Genomic DNA, 18,377 nt, shown 5'->3' on the forward strand with positions numbered 1-18,377 from the left:
CGACCAGCCAGGTAAGCCTTTTGAGCAGTTTGTAACTTGTAAATGTCTATACTGCTTTCTTTAATGTTGCCTCTATCTTCCTCTTTCAGGTCGATCTGTCCGGGAGGCGTGTAGATTCGAGGAAGATGTTCTCAGTAGCTGCAAGTGTTTAAAGATGAAGACCACAGGTAAGATGCTGCTGCTAATGATGTTCCTTTTGTCTCCTTCTCCAAGGTTCGAGGGAATAGCTGGACACGGTGAGCGTCAAATTGCAAGCTGCAAAGTAACATAAAGCGTGTTGTCTTGCTCGGGTGTGGTTTAAATAGCCCCAACAAAATAGTCCAGGAAAGGTAGTCCCTAGGCTACCACACCCAAAACACTAGACCGCATAGCTTGGTTCTTAGGTACCAAGCTATGTGGATGCCTCCATGTTGGTTGACAATACAATAAAGTAGTTCCCAAGCACATTGTTTTTTCATGGTGTATGAGCCTGGTGCCATAGGAGCCAGGACTGGCCCCATGATGGCTTTTGAAGAGGATGCTAGGCACTAGATGCCCGAGTCCTGACTCCACCTGGCCAATGGGTTTGCCAGAGGGGGTTTTGGACGAGGGTCGTGACAGCACTCCCCTCTAAGGCCCCTCCCATGGTGTTCCTTCTGTCTGGCCCAGGTTTGGTTGGGAGGTTCCGATGGAATTTCCTGATTAGACGTGGTGCGTGGATATTCTCACTGGGCTCCCAGGATCTATCTTGTGGTCCAAATCCTTTCCAATCGACGAGATGATATAGCTTGGTCCTAGAGTATTTAGAGTCCAAGATATCTTTGACTTCGAATTTTGGTTCTCCGTCAACAAGTATGGGCTTAGGTGGTGTCCCAATCCGTGTGCCGGGTTGCATTGGTTTCAGGAGGGACACATGGAATACCGGGTGAATCTGTAGATTAGGTGGTAAATCCAGTTTCACGGCTGCTGGGTTGATAATTGCCTTAATGGTATAGGGTCCTAAGAATCTGGGATGAAAGGTCCCGGTTCCTTTGATGGGTACGAATTTAGTGGCTATCCAAACTTTGTCTCCTACTTCATAATGAGGGGGCTTTTTCCAGTGTTGGTCGGCGAATCTCTTTTGTTTTTCTTTGGCACTAATAAGGTGTTCCTATGCCCTTTTGAAAGCCTGAGTAATGGTTGTGTGTAGAGTCTTTACCGCTGGCATTTCCAAGCTGGCTGGAAGGTCTAGTTCAGAGGTACGTGGAAGTCTGCCATAAAGGGTATAGAAGGGCGTTTGTCCCGTGCTTGAATGCAAAGAATTGTTATATGCATATTTGGCTATCCATAGTAGGTCTTTCCAATTCCTTTGTTCGTGGTGCAGCATGCACCGTAAATATTGCTTGAGTGTCTGATTGGTTCTCTCGGTTTGGCCGTCCGTTTGGGGATGGTGACTGGTAGAAAGCCGAACGTCGATCTGCGCCATTGCACAACATTTTTTCCAGAAGTTTGAAACAAACTGGCCGCCTCGATCAGAGACCAGAACTGCAGGGAAGCCATATAGCTTAACCACGCCCTCCAGGAACACTTTTGCTAAAGTGGCTGCGTCTGGGAGGCCTTTGAGAGGAATAAAATGGGCCATCTTCGAGAATAATTCCGCAACTACAAGGATGGTGTTGAACCCTTGGCTTGGAGGTAGATCAATGATGAAGTCTAGGGAAAGAGTGTGCCATGGAACTGGAGGAATGTCCAATGGTTGTAGGAGACCAGATGGTTTTTGTTTCTGTGATTTATTTTGTGCGCAGACACCGCAGGACTGAATATACTGAATGATGTCCTTACTCCAGGTAGGACACCAAAAATTCTCTTTCACCTTAGCTAGGGTTTTGGCGATCCCAGGATGCCCTTCGATCAGTGAATTGTGATAGTTTGAAATAATATGCTGTTGTAATTCCTTCTTGGGTACATATAGGCGATCCCTAAAAAAGGGTAGATGGTCCTTGATGGTATATTGTTCTCCTTGAGTTTGCTATGCGAGGTAGGCATCAGGATTCATTGTCCGTTGGATTTCTTTTCATAGTTCTGCTTGTGTTAAGGCTGTCATGATACCCAAGAGTTTGTCTTCAGGTATAATAGGTACTGGGTCTGGAGTTGTATTTACTATTTCATCTATGCCCAAGTGAGATAAGGCATCCGCCTTTCCGTTTCTGACTCCTGGTCGAAATGTGATTACATAATCATATTCGGTGAAGAAAAGGGCCCACCGTAATTGGGGCGAGGACTGGGCCTTGGCTGTTTTGAGATATTGCAGGTTTTGGTGGTCTGTGATGACTGTAACGGTGTGTCTGGTCCCCAGAAGGTAGTGCCTCAGGCTTTAAAGGCGGATTTGATAGCCAGGAGTTCCTTGTCCGTGATGGCATAATTAATTGGTGGAGGTGAGAACTTTTACGACCAGAAGGCGACAGGATGTAGCTGGCCGGTTTCCGGGTCTCTCTGTGAAAGGACAGCCCCCATTGCGAGACTGGACGTATCAGTTTCAACAACATAAGGGAGGTCTGGACGAGGATGTTGCAGGATTGGAGCGGAGGTAAACCTCTGTTTAAGTTCCTGAAAGGCTTCTTCGGTCCAAGCAAACTTTTTATTGTTTTTTCATAATAGTACTGTGATTGGGTGCACAACCTGAGAGAAGTCTGGGATGAACCGGCGGTAGAAGTTCGCAAAGCCCAGCATGCTTTGTACCCCTTTCAGAGATGTCGGTGAAGGCCATTTCAGAAAGGCATCTACCTACTATTCTTGGTTTTATCCTTACTCCAGGAGGCATCAGAATGGATGTGCACAAGCACATCCATTCTGATGCCTCCTGGAGTAAGGATAAAACCAAGAAATTCTACTTCGGTGACGTGAAAAAAGCATTTTTCAAGCTTTGCAAACAAGCGATGTTGACAGAGTTTGGTGAGGACTGAACGAACCTGCCTGACATGATCTTGTTCTGAAGGTGAGAATACTAAGACGTCGTCTATGTACACTAAGGCGCACACATCAATTAATTCCCTTAAGACGTCATTCATGAAATACTGGAATGCCGCAGGAGCGTTGCATAACCCGAAGGGCATGACTTGATATTCAAACAAGCCGTATTTAGTATGGAAGGCGGTTTTCCATTCATCTCCTTTTCTGACTCGGACCAGGTGGTACGCTCCTAGAAGGTCCAATTTGGTATAAATCTGGGCATCTTTAACTTGGTCTAGCATCTCAGGGATAAGTGACAAGGGTTAGCGGTTCTTCACTGTGATCTGGTTCAATGCGCAGTAGTCAATACAGGTTCTCAAGTCTCCTTCCTTTTTCGGTACGAAGAACAAAGGACTGGCTGCGGGGGACTTCGAAGGATGGATAAATCCGTTTCCAAGGTACTGGTCTAAATAGGATTTCAAATGAAGGTTTTCTGGTTCTGTGAGAGCGTAGATCCTGCCACAAGGGATTTGTGCACTAGGAACAAGGTCGATCTGACAGTCATAGGGCCTGTGCGGCGGCAATGTATTGGCTTGGTCCTTTCGGAAAACATCCTGGAAATCATGGTATTCACTTGGCAAGGTATTAGTTGCTCCCAGCGTTGATACTGTTGCTCCGGGAGTCATGGGGATACAGACGTTGGGTTTCTCCTCTTGGTAATAGCAGGCATGAGAGCAGTCACCGGGGAAGGTTAATTTTCGTGCCCGCCAGTCTATCAAAGGGTTGTGAGCAACCAACCATGGTATCCCTAGTATTAGCATGAACTGAGGTGCCTTGAGGAGATCCAATGAAACAGACTCTCGATTCCCGTCCTGGCACAGCAAGGTTACCCTGGCTGTGCACTGGGTTACTGGTCCGGAAGCGATTTCTGTCCCCCCCACGGTGGTTACCTTGTCCATAGTTGGCTTAGAACACAAAGGAAGCCCCATCTCTGCTCCCAGTTCTTGATCAATATAATTTCCAACTGCTCCGCTATCGATGTATGCTTCAACGGCATGCATTCTTGACGACTGTTGGTGCTTAATTAAGCTCACTAGTATTGCAAAGTGGGAGGTCAGCAACTCTTTCTTCTCACTCGACAAACTGACCTCTACGTTTGTCGAGCTTGGTAGTTTTCCGATTCCTTAGCTTCATCCTTCTCTGTGGCCCTGACTGTTCTTATTGGGGGTTTTACTGGACAGTCCTTCAGGAAATGTCCTGGTTTCCCACAATACAAACAAAGCTGTTGTTGTCTTCTTTTGTCCCGCTCTTGTTTTGTTAATGGAGGCCGTATCCCTCCAATCTGGGTTGGGTTCTACAGCATTTCCAGGTTCACAGGGTGTGTTTTCCCTTGGTCGAACATACACGGTCCGAGGGTCCGTCTTAGACCGGTCTGCCTTTCGGTCCTGCAACCGGTGGTCTAGCTGCATGAACATATTTATGAATTCTGCACAGTCTCTGGGTGGATCAACCACCTGGGCGAAGACGTCCTTTAATTCGCCTCGTAAGCCTCGATGGAATAACGTGGTTCTTCTGTTTTCTGGCCACCTAGCTTCGGCAACCAGTCTGTTGAAGGTAGCAATGTACGTTAACAAGTCCTGATTCCCCTGTCGGAGGGACAAGAGTTCATTGCCTACTGCTTGTTCCTGGGTATGGCAAGCAAAAAGTTTTTCCATTTCTCTCTGGACCCCCCCAAACTCATGTAATAGAGGATCGTCATGGGTTACCAACGGCACCGACCAATCTTCTGCACTACCACTCAGGTATGATAAGACAAAAGCTACCCAAGCTTGGTCATTTGGAAATGCTCCAGGCCTGCAAAGAAAATGAAGGGGCACTGTTCCAGGTAACTGATCTGTATCGGAGTGGGTGGTATGGCGGGGTTTTGCATCGTTGGATTGCTTCCAGGTAGAGGCGTCTGTCCTGCCTGTGATTGCAAGTATTGTCTGCTAATCTCTTCAGTGCGTTCTTTGGTCACTATTAGGTCTCTCCGGAGGGCATTAGTCTCTTGACGGGCAGAATGAACCTCAGCACGAAGCTCTCCTAGTAATTGAGCCTATTGGTCCATTTCTGATGTCTCCATGGTGCCCAGGTTAATTTGTTATGGTAGGCTTTGTGTTCTGTTACGCTCACCTGGTATTCACAGGGACGCCACCCAGCCGGGTTACTCGCTGGTATGCTTCTCAGCTTTGCCCTGATGTGGTCTGCGGGGAAGGTTCTGCCTGAAAATACAGGAGGTCTGTGTTCAAGACTGACCGACTGGGGTAAGTATCCTCCCTCCACCCCCGTATGATTTCAGTCCCTCTGGCGCCCTCTCCTCACCTTGTGGTAGAATTAGGCGTGCTCTCCGTCCTGCCTTCTTTGTAGGGGCGCGCTGTATTTCATGGGCGAGTGCGGTCCAATTACTTCCCTGAAGCTGTTCTCAGTAGCTGCGAGTGTTTAAAGATGAAGACTGCAGGTAAGATGCTGCTGCTAATGATGTTCCTTTTGTCTCCTTGCAGGTTCTGCTTCTCTGAGGTTCGAGGGAATAGCTGGACACAGTGAGCGTCACGTTGCACGCTGTAAAGTAACGTGAAGCGTGTTGTCTTGCTCGGGTGTGGTTTAAATAGCCCCAACAAAATAGTCCAGGAAAAGTAGTCCCTAGGCTACAACCCCCAAAACACTAGACCGCATAGCTTGGTTCTTAGGTACCAAGCTATGTGGATGCCTCCATGTTGGCTGACAATCCAATAAAGTCGTTCCCAAGCACATTGTTTTTTCATGGTGTATGAGCCTGGCGCCATAGGTGCCAGGACTGGCCCCATGAGGGCTTTTGAAGAGGATGCCAGGCTCTAGAGGCCCGAGTCCTGACTCCACCTGGCCAATGGGTTTGCCAGAGGGGGTTTTTGGCGAGGGTCGTGACAACTACTCTGTACATGTTATCTTATTTATGGCTTTCAAAGTACATTCACTCCTTTGGTTTCCACTTGTTCGTGCCGCTCCTCCCATGCACTTCAGACACTGTTCTTTGTGGATTTCTTCATACAGTGTTGCTGCTTGCAACCTTGGTTCAACCATAAACTGGTTTTGTATCAGCCTTTCGAAATCACCGGCTGTGCTACTTTTACTAGTGCAGCTTTGTTGTAGGAGCCAAGGACAGTACCACGGCGGCAATCTCTCCTCCCTATCTGGGTTATCAACACAGGATACCTTCCATGCACAGTGTAGGTTTGTTCAGCTTCAGTTCCCGGCCTTGGGCTTCTCAAAATAGAAGGTTTATGAAAGTAACGGTTTCTAGAGTTCAAAGACACTTCCCTCCTTGCAATCCTCTCCGGTATCGCTGCCTTTCTTCTTGTGTTAAACTGCCATCTTGGAACTGCTGCTTCCTTGTGTGCTTTTCCTCGCTCAGAGTGTGCTTTCATGCTCCGCCTTTTATCGGTGTGGGGAAATGTGATGGGAGTCAGGTGTGTGTAAGGATCAGTAATTGCCTGACCTTGCCTAACCATGGTGTTGGGACATGTCACGTAATACAGCTCTGGTGTTAGTCCATTGTCGCTCATGGTGAACTGTCCATGAGAAAGTGTTTGTGTTGGGAAGTGTTAGGGCGAATTCTCATTCTATGGCTAATTTCCCTTACCTAGTGAGTCCCCCAGCAGCTTTGCTGGATTTCTGGAGTTTGTTTTTCCACTTGGTAAGAGTGTACCTCTTTTTCCCACTCTTACCTGTGTTTTGCCATGTGTATTTCATCTGTTTTTGTGATTGTGGACTCTGGAGTACACCACTTCAGTAGCCCCCTTCTTTTGTGTGTTACATAGCACCTTCAGTGCCGTGACACAGGGTTGTCTTTTAGACTCCCCACCAACTCCATTTCTGAGGCTGACTACTGTCCCCCAGAAAAGGGTAAAGTTGCCGTTAACTTTACTTAGTCGTTTAACCACAGATCCAGTACACCCCATTTTACATGGAGTACTGGAAAGGGTTAATCTTTAGCCCTTTTTATCTGTACCTCCTAGAGCATTGTTTTGCTCTTTTAACATTTAGACTTGGCTGGTGGCAGTGGTATCTACCCTAACTTTTTTACCACGATTATACTATATAAACGTGGTATTGTATTAGGCTATTATATTAGCCTCGAGCTTAAACCCGCTTGACCAAATACTTTTCTTTTGGCTCCGGTGCGGTTTATTTGTCATTTCTTTTTGTTAAACTCCTTCTTGTGTTTTACTTTGCGCAGCAAACCAGGTTTGCCTTCTTTGTTCAATGTCTTTTGGCGGGCTTCTGCCAAGAAGCCCTCCTCTAGGCACCTGAGTGTCTTGGAAGGGCTGAATGTGAGGGAGGGGTGTAGTTACCTCCTGCACAGGGTATCCTAGGAAACCCAAGTCGCACTTATTCATGATTGGCTGAGGTGGTTGTCCGGGCTGGACAACCCCCCTGCTGCGTGATTGACAGCCAGGTTGTGTGAATGGGGGATTTTCGCATAAAAGACAGGTCTCTTGGGCTGGAAGTCAGAGTCTTGTCACTGGAACTACAAGGAACCAAAGAGAAGCGGAGGAGAGGTCGACTGCTACAACTATCCCATACCGGTGAAGCCCTGCTGCAGTCCTGAGCTATCTACCCTTCAACGACTAACAGGAGATCTAGTCCGGAGTCTTCTTCCCTTGAGCTTGGTGGGGATAACCAGCTCATCTTCTACAGCCAGAGGATGCTCTTCGTGATCAAAATCGATGCACACGGCTGTAGTGGTCCGGATAGCCATCTGGAGAGCCTCTCCTGTTCTTTTTAAGGAGCGCACCTTTTATTCATCGTCGCTGTCGCCGGCCTCTTCCCTGAGTGGTGCAGACCCACCTCATCGTCCTTCTTCATGTCGAAGCTCCAGGAATCGTGGATCTGCAGGGAACTACCAGGAACAACGGCCGTGGCACCAGCTTCATCGTTTGAGAAAGGTACTGTGTCCTGCTTGAGGAATTTGGGTGAATCCCTATTTCTCTTCCTCCAAGGCTAGTCCTTGATCTTCCCTCCTTCTTATAACTTTTGCTTGCGACCATTGACAATATCAAAGTACTCTTGGCTATGTTGAATCGTGAACTGTCCGACTGTGTGATCCTCGACAACAGGAACCCGATTCCACTTGACACTGGCTCCAGCCCTTTGACTCTTGAATATCTGTCTATGAGTGTGCTTCGATTCTGTCTGCCTAACTAAAATATTGCCTAGGGTTTTTGCCCCCAACTCTCTCTGGGTATCTCAGGTGCTAAGTGTGTTTTTACCCCGGTAGCATTTCTTGCCGTGGATACGCGTTTATTAAGTAGAACGAACAGTCAAAAAGAGATCGCAATCGTATTCACGGTAACGTGTCTTGTTTCATAAGACTGGTCCATTCAAACACAGGGTACTTACCTTTATTAATACCGTACAAAGTGAATTGGTTGGTTGTAGTGTATTTTATGTGTGGTTTTTGAATTAATAGAAGTGTCGTGTTGATAACAAATGGTTTAAAAATAAATGTACTTATATTTTTACCTGAAACCTTGAGTCAGTGTTTGCTTGAGTCACAGTAATTGTGGTCCCTTTGTGTAATATGTGCTTCTGCTCATATACTCTTGAGATAAGCCTGGCTGCTCTGCTACTGCTACCACTTTAACATAGTAGTACAGGCTTGTACCAAAGGTAAAACTTGTATTGCCACCTGTAGTCTTAATTGTGTGTATGATCCCTAAGGGCACTGCACGGGATTCTGCCTAACAGGAAGGGGGTGGGGGATTGAGCTGAAATAAAAGAGATGAAAAAAGACTTCGAAAGCCATAAATGAGATACTGTGTACAGAGTGGTCCGGCGCTACATGGGCGCCCATTATGAGGTCTTTGTTAGGCATCCAAATGAATGGCAAATATATGGTGAAAAAGGAGCTTTATACCAAAGTGGTCCTGCAACGGTATACTTTGATAAGTGTAAAATTAACTGCAATTGGTCCGAGCCCAGCTGAGAGAGACTAATTGAATACAAAGAAAGGATCTGAGCCGACTGAGGGGGAACAGGGATGAACCGTGAGTCTGCCAAAGCAAAGAAGGGGATCTGAGCCTGGAAGTGGGGGATCTAACGTTGAACTTTTGTTTTTGTAACAAGGGGATCTGAACCCCGGAAGAGGGGATACAACGTTGAACTTTTGTTTTTGAAAGGGATCTGAGCCCAGCTGAGGGGGATCCAGGGTGAGACACCTGAATCAGAAAATTGTAAGAAGAAAATAACTTTCTATTTTGTTTTGTACATCAGGCCCAATGAATCAAGAGACTTTGATGGGAAAAGAGACTTGGGCCCAGAAGGCCCTGATGCAGGAAAATAGAATCATTGAACTCCTTGACCGTGTATCCACTCTAAAAGAGGTTTTGCTTTCTCAACTACGTATCCAGACTGGTCAACAAGATTTGTTCTTAAAAACTCAAGTACTCTGAGATACCCTCCGACTCTCTCATTATAATATACAACAGTGGGATCGAATAATACTGAAAGATCGACCAACCTTTACATTTATTAGACCTAGTGCCCTAAACCCCCCCAATCCTGAGCCTTTTTTTTGTTGGTACCCAGTTACCATCCATTGAGGGACCATCAGGGTTAGAGACCAACCTAGCAAAATCATTCCCTTCGGCGGAGTCAGATTGAGAAGAATGAGACGACTTCGAAACTTTAGCCAAAGGAGTCGAGACCTGTTTTTTTTCGGAATCCAAAAGCGATGGCCATGTCCTGGCCACCTGGATGACCGATTACCCTGGACTAGCGGGTGAGACACCTTCAGGTTTCTCACATCCCCTGTACCGAGTAGCTTATATAGTTTCTATTACCAAAAAGAACAGTATCACCACTAGCTACCCTATCTCCTACTACACTTGTGTTGTATATAAGCAGCTCTACAGAGAAATCACAAAAAGATTCTATGTATCTCATTTGTGTAAAACACTGACCAGAACAATTATAAAACACATATTTTAATTAATATCATAACATTTTTTTTAAAACCTGTCAACACAGGAGAAATGCACGGTACAGAACCCTTAACAAAGTAATTTCTTTGTTGCGTTTTGGAGAAGACAAATCCAAAAAGCACTCCACCACTTTGACATTTGAAAATTGAGATACATTTGAAACACCAGTGAAGAGTTAGTAACAGAGGTGACTGATTTTATCTCAACCACAAAATAAAGCAATGTTTTAATGTGGGACGTCAACTTGATTGAATCGAATGTTACATAATATTTTCACATAGGAAATCTAAATCCAATGTGACACGATGTTTTCACATAAGGCGTCTAATATATAGTTTCGACACTTTGGATTGGTTGACGCCCGTCTGCACTGTAAGTTCAAGAAGACTTAGGGGTCTAGTTCCTCTCCCTCTCATTGATGGTTGGGACGCAGTAACGTAATTTAGTATAGTGAAACCGCTCTGATTCATTTAGAAATAAAACCTGCTTGCATCCAATAAAGGTCAATGGACTACCATCGATATACAGCTGGTGCAAGGTTACCTGTTCCCCAGCAATCCAAGCCCTGAACCTCGCTTCCTCACAACCCGGTTGAAAGGCGGGGTTGTTCCAAACGGGGCTAAGAGGGCCCATCCCCACTCGAGTAGCCTATCTATGCAGTGCTTGTTTCAGATAGTAGAGTGTGTGCTTAGTAGACATCAACAGTGGGAACAATGCTGACCCTCTAACCTACCTTGATTCAACTTATGGGAGCCTAGCTAATTCTGCCCGATCAATGGCCTTTAATTTAGGATGATATTTCATTCCCCTCCCAGGCCATTGCATGGGAATCCTGCGCTGTCATGTTCTACCAAAAGACATCTGGAAACCCAACCCTCCGCCCCTTTCAGTGATTTCAGCAAGACCTTTATCGAGACCTGCGCCCTCCTTGCCTCAAATGAAGTGGAAGATCTTATTCTGCAGAGTAAGCAGCTCAGCATCGGGAACTCTCAACTGTAACGCCAGGCAGTAATATAAAAGTTTGGGAAACAGATTCATCTTAACAGCACTGGTCCTGCCAAACCGGGAGATCCCCCCCCCAATGTTAAGTCCTTAGACAGTCCTCTTAATAGGGTCGGAAAATTAGACTGGTAAACTTTAGACAACCTAAGTAGCAACTCCTGGAGATTGTGGAGCAGTTATTCTGCATGTGGCGGCTTCCCAGATTAAGCTGTTCACTTCCTTCAACAGGAAGTGCAAGATCTACTGCCCCATGGAGTTTCCTCCCAGGGTGATTCCCTGGGAGCTTGATGTAGTAAGTGCATTCCCCCACTCCCTCTTAGTACCAGTGAAGTTGAAGCAGAACAAACATGATCTTGCTTTCTGTGGACTGGATATGGAGGATATGGTAGTCAGTCTTGCTGGATATGCTGCTATGTTCTCCTGAAAGGGCCCCGTGGAACTTCTCACTCCGCTTTGCAGCAGAGTGATTCACCCCAATGCCAGAAAATTGAACCGGCATGCCTGGCTTTTGAGAGTTTAAGGTATACAGATTTGAATCTCCATGATGTTGTTCTTGGTGTCATGCTATTTGTGAGGCACCCATTCACCTAGTCTGCCTCTGGTTGTCACCAACACAAGTCCACAAGTTGGCCCCATGTAGATAGCGTGACCCCTTATTGTGCTCCACCAACACAGTATTGAGTTTTTGATGTTGTTGGACACATTTAGGTTTAAAGGTTGGCACAGAAAAACTTGTAGAGCAAGTCTTCGTATTTTCATAAGTAGGCCTTAATTAGTCCTATATTTATCTCTTCCAATTCGTAAGGGCCTCGTGAACACATTCTCGACAAACCCCTTAGTCGTTCGTCCCTCCTTTTGAGCTTAATTTGGTTCAGAGTTTCTTGATGGCGGTTCATTTTGAACCTATTCACTCATATCTTTTTAGACTTTTCTCTATCAAGGTAGCCTCTCTCGTAGACCTTATTTCAGGTTGAAGGGTGTTGGAGATACAGGCTTTTTCCATCTGGCCATCTTTTCTAGCTAGTCTCTGAAAGCAGAACATTCATCTCCCAGTGTTCTTCCTTACTCCTCAACCTTTTAACGTAGCAGAGAGGTTCCATACGCTGAACCCAAGAAGAGCACTAAAATTCTTCCTATCGAGAACCAATGGATACTGCCTAGACAATCCTCTTTTCTTAGGGTTCACAGATCCAAGGAAAGAGGGGGCCAGTTCAAAGCAGACCATCTCGAGGTGGTTTGGCCTAAGCTTCAAAACATGCTATGAATTGGCTCACAAGGAGGTAACAGAAGTGCTGCCTGTCCATTCCACCAAGGGGTTTCTACTGCAATCCAAAGAGGTGTTCCCAGCGGTAATGACCCAAAATATTATAAATAAAAAACGAATGGTAGACATTTTCGGATTTCGGCTGTGCCAAAATTACGTACAGCCGAACATGCCGAGCATTTCAACCATTCCGTTTCATTATAGTGAGCAAGGAATGTGGAGGTTGCGGGGGTGTCCCCTGCACCTTTGTTCGCTATAATGGAATCGGGGGTATCCCCTGCATCCAAAACAAAAAAGTTCAACAAAAAAAAATAAAAAAAAAAAAAAAAATATATATATATATATATATATATATATATATATATATATATATATATATATATATATATATAAAAGGACCCTGCAGTGCCGGTTCCCATCCATGGAAGTGAAGGGTACTGGCGCTGCACGGACTCGGCAGCACGCAGCGAGGTGTTCCCGGCAAAAGGTAAGTAAGGAGGTGGGGGGAGCGGGGTGCTGAAAGCCCATTTAGTAGTGGGGTGATTATTTTGAATACGAACATTTAGAATGCGAGATTTTCGTCTTCAAAATGTTCGTATTCGAAATAATCACGACATCAGTTCGCAGCCTGGATATTTGCAAGCTGCAGCAGGGGTGTCTCCACACACTTTTCCCAAGCACCACCATCTGCATTCCCTGGCTGGTGGTGATGCTAGAGGGGCAGGTCATTCCTGCAGAACATTCTTATGTGATGACGCATTTTCGTCCTTCTCGCAACTCCATAAAATCTTGTGACATAGCTCTTGGGAGTCTTTTATAAGATGACACATCTTTAGGGAGAATGCATCCTTTGGAAGAGCAAATAGCTTTGCTGTAGTAATGTTCTTTGGGATTGTTATGTGAACTCCTACCCCAGATTTCTCATCACCGTCTCGCCTACCCAGCTAAATGAAGCATTTAAATATTCAGCAATTAAAATGTTTCCAATTTTATAAAAAAATGTTTTGCCTGTGACCGTTCTGCAGCTCGTGGAATGTGTATGGATGACCTCGCTTCTGGCTTCCGAAGGAGCCAGTCTTGTAGTCACGCGGCGCCACCTGGTGGCCGTTGAAAAACATTTCAGGGCAGACTTCTGAAGGGGATTTCAAAACATCAGGAATTTGTGGCAGCAATTAGCATATCCATCATCAGGACCATTACCATGGATCACTATTATATTACCTGGCCGAATGTTCTAGATAAAAAATTGTTAGATTAAAATGAACAGCTCGAAATGAAATAGAGTGAAAATCAAAACATGTAAGCCAATGGATAGAAAAATATGTTAAAAGCATCTGAACCTTAATTGGATTATTCACAGATGGTGAAGTACGAACATGTTTTTTGAAAATAGACATTAAGATATCGCTACACTTTAAAAACTGAAAACTTTTCGAATGCAACGGCAAAGTGTGATTATGTTATCCTGTATTGTGATAATTTTGAGTGGTTTGTTACTGGTGTGATGGAATGTTAGTGCAGACTTTGCTTTGGGGTCAGTCCAGGTCAGGTACATGTGGGCATTTATCCAGCCTTACTGTAAACGTTGTAGCTAAAAGTGTACAAGGGAGCCCCCTTTTCTATATTGATATAAAGGCTATAGATGAAGTAACGGACTATGATTTCGAAGTGTGACCCCTTAATAATGGTGCTTTAAGTGCAGGTTGGTTTCGCAAGATGGATGTTTGTGTCTACAGGGGGTTGTCTTTTATGTGCAAACCAGTGTGCATTTTGTGCAAAGAAAGTGCGGTTTTATTGTGGCATCCAGTAAACAGGATAGATTGTGTGTTTTTAATGATAAAACCCAGTGGCATTGTATTTCTTTGTGCTATATAGTGTATTATTATCTTAAGTTTATCACGATAAAATACACTTTGTATTGTTTTTTCCCCCTTACCTGTTTCTCCACAAAATCATTCTCATCATGATAACCTTTTCACTGACTATGAAGTGCCTCAGGCAGGCGTGTTTTGTATGCGGTGTCTTAGGCTGGAAAATCATTCTTCATGTTGTAAACATAGATTCAGCATGCTGGGGAAGGCCATTAGGGCGGGGGTAGGAGGGTGGCAGTGCAGGTAGAGACTTCATGATATCCCCAAAGGAAACATTGAGAGGTATTGGAGTTGCTGCCTAGCATAGAGCTAGTGGGAGGTGTCCCCATGGTAGCAGTCTTGTAGGAAGAGCGCCACCATAACTCCATGCAGCGCAAGAAGAAGAGAAAGCAGTTTCATTCCATTGACTTCTCTGAGAACCACCATGGCTCAAAGTTGGACTAATGCCTGACTGCAGAGCAAACAGATAAGAAACCCTTCTTTCCTTCCTCATTAAAGAATATCCCGGTGCTGGGGATGCTGCATACGCAGAAGCACCACAATCAGTTTGAACAATTTAGGGAGAAGATGCTGGAGGTCTTCTCCAAGATGGCACCAGATGTTGCCCATGTCATTCTTTCAGTGGAAGATACTGCCCACTGTACTTCAGTCTTGTCTTGGTGCACATAGCCAGCAAAGGAGTCCCTTTAGGGGCCACTTACCTGCATCATCACTGTGGGTGACACCAGGCTGGCAACGGCAGTGGAGTCTCCTTTGGTTCAAGTACTGTTACAGGCTTCCTAAGAATCCAAAGCATGTCAGGATCTCTTACGAGGAGAACAGGGCTAAACAGGTCCATAAAATGGTTTCAGGCTGTATTTGATTCCAATTTACAAATCCCCTCTTCTGTGAATCCGTTTGAAGGCCAGAACACTTGTAAAGAGTCAGAACTGACAATATGATGCCCTGACATGTACAGATGCATGGACCTTTTTTGAACCTGCAGAGTGTCTGTAGTTTGGAGTTCTCACCTCACTTGCCACCCACATAGTTATATATAGCTATGGCAGGCACACAATATGCAGATGGCAGAGCAGTGTTCATGTTCAATGCAATAAGAAAGCTTCTTGAGCTGCCACTAATGATGCAGAGTTTATTCCATTTAATGCAAACTTTACAGAACACAGTTTGCCAATTTTTCAGATACCTTCCTCCGCACCAGCTACCAACAAGACTATGGCCAGGACACATAAGTCGGCTGTGTCCCGACGTTCTGAAAGACCACTCACACAGCAGAGAGCCTGGTAATTAAGGCATCTTCAGCCAAATAACATCCTATTTTCTTTCGGGCCCTTCAACCACATAGAAACTAGAAGATATTGCACTTGCTGGGGAAGATGATGTTTTCCTCTGTTATCCTGGCACACAGAGCCTCAATTGCAGACTTTTTACTGGTCAGATACAACCATGCCCTGTGTGAGATGGCCAATCATCTGTTCTCGCCATCAAACCATTTGTACCATGGCTAACAGTGATTTCAAAGTGGTAATATTTAACAAAGCTTCCTGGTAGCAACCGGAAGAATATGTGAGCTACAAGTTATTTCCTTTTCAGAACCTTACACAGTCATTCAAAAAGACAGGCTGGTTTCAAGATACATCTCTTCTTTTTTTTTTAACTAAAATCTATTTCAATCTGCAATGTAATTCAGGAGATCTATCATCGTTTAGATGCTGAGAGATATTATTGCGGGCATGACATGCATAGGGCTATGAATTTGTACCTTGACAGGGCTCAGGATATTAGGTGTTCAAAGATGTTGGTTGTTACTTTTGCTGATGATGTATCTGGAAAAACAAGCTAAGAGGCCTCCATAGATACAGCAGGCACATTGTGTTCTGCATCTTTATGATTTACCACCAAGCTGCAAATCCCAAACTGCCTTTGTTCCCTTTCATTACTTTTATGGCTACTCCATACGCATTCTGTTAACCCTACTTAATGGGTGTAATAAGCTCAAGTTATATTTCTCAATTCAGGCAAGCTACACTGAAAACACTTGTTGGTTAATGGGCTCATGAAATAGTTTCCATTCCACTGTATTGATTTATCCTTTCAAATATTCCCATGAATCTGAAAGGAAGGATATTGGGGGTTCCTATGAGCACAACCTGTTGAAGTAACTGTTGTATTGATTGTTCTCAGCTCCACTTCCTCTAGACAAACCCACTCCCTAACTGCTTTCATTTTCTATATCATGTCAATTATGGAGTTAAAGGTTATGAGGTACAGGGAGGCAGATGGTGTTTGACGGGGGCACAGCCTGAAGATGTTCATGTGTACCCCGCTTGCACCACTTTTTTTGTTAATGTTAATGGGTGAGTAGTCTTCTAATCTGGGTCCTGGGACCTAATGACCTACAGTAATTTTGGCACAAAGGGGACTAAGGGCTATAAGTAAAGAATGTACTATTTTGAATAACATTTACCTTTTCATTTAAAATAATAAGTAATGTTTTAATGTTTGAGTCACTTTACAAAATCTTGCAATACTATCTATTAGCATTTTCCAACTGATACTCATGTTTTCTTGTCAATTCGCAGGCCTTAAAAGAAGACTTTCCATTAAGCCATGTGATCTCTCCTTTCACCAATCAAGAGAGAAGGGAAGGAATGCTTCTCAACCTGCTGATTCCATTTGTGCTCACAGTAGGATCTGGAAGCAAAGGTTTGATCGAGTTATGAAAACAAGAGTAGAGAACATTTAAAATGGCAGACTTCTATTTCCTGTAGTCTTAGTTGCCTATACTCCAGAAAAGTGTTGCACGCCATCAAATAAATACGAACACCTGAGTACAGTTATCAAGGGTGCCTGTATAAATGTCAATGTTCAACCACCGTCCTACCTCATTCCAGTTACACTTGAACTCTCTAAAACTACTGTTATCGGTTTAATCTCTGCCTATATTTCCCATCTTTGGCCAAATGTCCACTTTTTACCATGTTGACCTAATTGTTATGCTTTCAGTACAAGATGTTTTTTTTCTCAATGGTCACTGTATGAAAGCAGATGTGGGATCAGAAGCCTCAACTAGAAAAGGGGGTCTTCATTGTTGTCGTTAAATATGCTGTAGGAACAGGATAGTCCAGACTAAATAAGCAGTAGCAAATGCATCCACTGGCACTTCCTCTCTCACAGCAGCCTCTCCTCAACTGTAACTCTAAGAGCATTTGGTAGCTGACACACTCAACATTGCACACATAAAACATTCCTGCATCACACATCCAAGCAAGCACTGAGTACAACATACAGGGGAAAAATAAATCACATCATAGAAGTATACTGTGGCCAAAAAGTTCATCACGGCAGGTGCACAGTTGAACAGGAGACAAGTACATTTTTGTTTTTGCACTTTTAAGTTTACATTTGTTTTCTATTTAATTTTAATGTGTCCAATAAGGTCCTTGGGTAGATGTGAACCTTGCCAGATGCCCTTTTTATGTTCCTATAGTAAAGAATATTATGGCCACAAAGGTGAAGTGTACTTGTAGGAAAGTTGTCAGCATTTTGGTAAAGGTAGCGTTGAATACCCAAAAATGCTGTTAAACACCTTTCCATTCACTGAAACAAACACATTCTATCAGCTCTTCCAAAGTTCAGGAACAGAGTCAATGCCACACAGATTACCTGGAATGGGTTCTCATTTGCAAAACATAATTTTATGTAGGATTAGCCCTAACTTCAACACAAATTGTTTGCTACTTGATTGTATGATGAGGCTGGGTAGAGCTGTCAGACTTGTAACTAATTTTCTTAGGGTTTGTTGGTGTAAGGTGTGAATTGCAATTGATCCAATAAACACCTAATATGAAGTTTAATAAAAGGAAATACCCATGACATTCACTGAGCTGCATGGATGAAACCTTTATCGTACTGTTAATGTGCTCTTACACATACATTAATTCTAAAGCCCCATCTTAACTATGAAAGCAATTATTTCCCAACAATTAGTATCTAAATATATAAAGTGAAGTTATTATAAAGAACAAAAGAGAGGGCATGAAGTGAAAGTTAACAATATCTAAACTGTTGTGAACTTTAAATAGACAAAACAACTGGGTAACGCATACATTAGATGATTTACCAAAACCTTTCCATTTTGTGAGTTGATTCCGCAATGAACCCAATTGGACCTTCATGAAATGATGTATAGTTTAGCAAAGCACCTATTGTTTGCAGTCTACCTACAAGAAAAGAAATTATGAAATGAGCAGTACATTTGGAAAAATACTGCTAAGAAATAATAGAGGGCTGCAAAGTAAAGTTTTGTGAATTTGATACCTGGAGGTAGAAGGC

At 44.1% G+C, this 18,377-nt stretch overlaps 1 protein-coding gene across 21 annotated transcripts in view; it reads left to right on the forward strand.

Moving 5' to 3' along the window:
• The window catches only part of UNC80 (unc-80 homolog, NALCN channel complex subunit), a 3,486,058-nt gene that overhangs the window by 2,961,306 nt on the left and 506,375 nt on the right, over window positions 1-18,377 (forward strand). For all 21 annotated transcript variants that reach the window (XM_069615884.1, XM_069615886.1, XM_069615890.1 and 18 more), the window contains one exon: window positions 16,625-16,748. In XM_069615884.1, coding sequence (XP_069471985.1) covers window positions 16,625-16,748 — 124 coding nt within the window. The remainder of the gene's footprint in view (window positions 1-16,624; window positions 16,749-18,377) is intronic.

The sequence above is a fragment of the Ambystoma mexicanum genome, chromosome 9 (genome assembly GCF_040938575.1).
Source record: "Ambystoma mexicanum isolate Mex_15411 chromosome 9, UKY_AmexF1_1, whole genome shotgun sequence".
NCBI classification, from domain to species: Eukaryota; Metazoa; Chordata; class Amphibia; order Caudata; family Ambystomatidae; genus Ambystoma; species Ambystoma mexicanum.